Source organism: Vombatus ursinus, unplaced genomic scaffold (genome assembly GCF_900497805.2).
Source record: "Vombatus ursinus unplaced genomic scaffold, bare-nosed wombat genome assembly UNPS02014786.1, whole genome shotgun sequence".
Lineage (NCBI taxonomy): Eukaryota > Metazoa > Chordata > Mammalia > Diprotodontia > Vombatidae > Vombatus > Vombatus ursinus.
Window position 1 is genome coordinate 1,743,909 of NW_020954564.1, and position 2,640 is coordinate 1,746,548.

Consider the following 2,640-nt stretch of genomic DNA (forward strand, 5'->3'; position numbering starts at 1 on the left):
TGAGCACTGAATGATGTATATAATTAACATGGGGCAGCTAGGTGACTCAATGGACAGAGTGTTGGGCCTGGAATGAGGAAGACCCGAGTTCAAATCTGGCCTCAAATACTTACTAGTTGTTTGACCCTGGCCAAGTCACTTAACCTTTTGCCTCAGTTTCCTCTTCTGTGAAATGAGCTGGAGAAGGAAATGGCAAACCACTCCAGTATCTTTGCTAAGAAAAGCCCAAATGGGGTCATAAAGACTGAAATGACTGAAAAACAAAAACAACATATTTAATGTAAAAGGTCTACAAACCTTATAGTGCTATATAAATGTAAATTTGTTATTCTTCCTCCTCCTCCTCTTTCCACTCCACTGTGTAGCCTCCTCCATATAGACATAAAAACACATAATCACATACTTACACATTATAGATATACATGCATGGGCAGCTATACGCAAGGATGATGAATAGGACACAAACATATTATATATATCTTTGTGTACTGACATACCTTGATGCACATACATGCACATATACACACACAATGAATTGATTATGCTTGAATACACACAAGCTTCTCTGCAGCAACATTAAACAGAGACAATGATGAAGACAACATTTATTGGCTTATTATGTTATAATAGGCTAAATATTATAATATTATATATTTAAATAAATTAAATATATAATATATATTTAGGCTAAATATTATAAGCCTGGTGAGTCCCTTTCCCTGTGCCAGAGCCTGGAAAGCTGGGAAGGGGGAGACAAAAGAAAGAAAAAATCAGGCCCCAGTTTTGGAGAAGCTGCTAGTGTTACAGGTAAGCCAGGTCAAGCAGTACAGCCCCTAGGGACTCTCTAAGCCAAGAAAGGACAGGAAGGGAGAAGTCGTGAAAGGCTTTGGGGGCTTCTGAGGGGGCTTCCTGGAGGGATGAGATAGGACTGTTTTTGAAGGCATCAAGGAGAGAATGAACAGAGTAGATAGAAAGGAGGCTCAGGCTGAAAAGGGATGATGGGAAAATCCATGTCCTCTGCTTCATTTCACTGTCCCTCAGGTCCAGGCCTTTTTGGGGGGCTACAGTCCCATGAGAAGCTGATTCCTGGGAGCTCTTTGGAGAGAGGCTGCACTATCAATCTGGAGACCTGAGTTGGAGTATTGGCTCTGACCCTCTGTCCCTGTGTGAACTTGGCCACTTACCCTCCTTGGGTGTGCTTCCTCATCTATAAAGTATAGATAAGTAATTCCTCATGGGACAGTTTTATGGGCTATAGAAATGTTAATTATTATTGGCAGGAGTAGTATAGAATCTCTGTCTTGTTGGTCTGCAACGGTAGGTCTGGGGAGGGGGTGGAGAAAGGCAAAGGGATAATTCCCCTAGCCAACATTGGTCCTACACCCAATCTTCTCAGGCATCAAGTGACATAGGACACCAGAATATGCCAGAATTCCCATTTTGGATTTTGTGGAAGTGAAGCCTGATCAGATGAGAAATTTACTCTATTGAGCCAGCAATGGGAGTGCAAAAAGGATCCAGGCATCCTGGGTCTCAGTCTTCACCACTGCTTCTCCTTCCCTTTCAAATGTAGCTGGGGAAGGGACTTTACTAGGAGCCTGAAATCTTCTCCAGATAGGTATGGGGTAAGCCGCAAAAGAAGCAGAAGGTTTTAAACCCCAAGGAGCTGACAAAGGGGGATGTCATCGGCAGCGTCCCTAGTGACACCTTCCCCTGGGCTGGGCTAAGATTCTGTCACCACCTGATGACTTTCAGGATCTCATCTTGCTACTGTCCAGAGAAGGAAAATGTTGCCAGTCCATTCCTAAGGGATCGCCATTCCTTCCTTCCCTTTCCCACCCTTTCCCTGGAGAGGGTATCTCAATGCTTCTTGCTTCTCTGGGCGCCAACTCCCTGGAGTCCCTTCCTGCAAACCTCGCGCCTCTCCTTAGAGCCCCCTGGGAATGGGGTGGTAAGGTTCAAAGAAGGCATTCCCCAGCAGTGCTCTAGGTACTCTGTGCCCCAGATCTTCTCTCTCCTCCAGTCCCTACACCGGCCTCCTCCGACCACAATGGGGAGGGACTCGCTCCACATCTCCTTGTCGAGGCTGAGCTGCCTCCAGCACTAGGGTAGGCAGGGAAGGAGGGCGGAAGCCTGGGAGGGTTGGACGTCTCAGTGTCCCAATCTTACCTGACCCTCCAGCTTGCGGCCCCCAGAGTCTGGCTCCCCAGGGTTCGCATCCGTCTGGCAGGCGGGCTGCATACTTCCCTCCCCTCTGGGGAGGACTTCCCGGAGGAGGTGGCGGCAAAACAAAAGGAGGGAAAGGCTGGGTGGGCAGGGTAGGCAAGAGCAGTAGCAGGAGCAGCAAAGGACTGGAGAAGAATCGCCTAGGGGAACTGCGAGTAGCAGCTGGGCTCCGGGGGCGCAGGATGCGGCGGCGTGACAGTGCCTGCGGAGGCGGGGCGCAAAGATAAACTAAGATTACTAGACTCAGGCCCACAGGAGGAGAGGGAGCAGGGAGGGGCTGTCACTCTCCCACCTCCCCTCTACCCTAGGAATAGCCATTCCTCTTCCTCCCCCAGTTTCAGTTTCCGCCTCGGGTTACTCTGGTCATAACCTACGAGCAGCTGCCCGGGCGTCCCCAGGGGACCAGGCGGGGCC

At 49.1% G+C, this 2,640-nt stretch overlaps 1 protein-coding gene across 5 annotated transcripts in view; it reads right to left on the minus strand.

The window, feature by feature from the left end:
- Positions 1-2,365, minus strand: part of LOC114046846 (sodium-dependent lysophosphatidylcholine symporter 1-like) — a 41,351-nt gene extending 38,986 nt beyond the window's left edge. For all 5 annotated transcript variants that reach the window (XR_003569559.1, XR_003569558.1, XR_003569557.1 and 2 more), the window contains exon 1: positions 2,170-2,365. Coding sequence is in view for 1 of the 5 variants with exons in the window: in XM_027867402.1 (XP_027723203.1) it covers positions 2,170-2,241 (72 nt within the window). In the remaining 4 variants the exon portion in view is untranslated. The remainder of the gene's footprint in view (positions 1-2,169) is intronic.
- Positions 2,366-2,640: the final 275 nt, after the last annotated feature.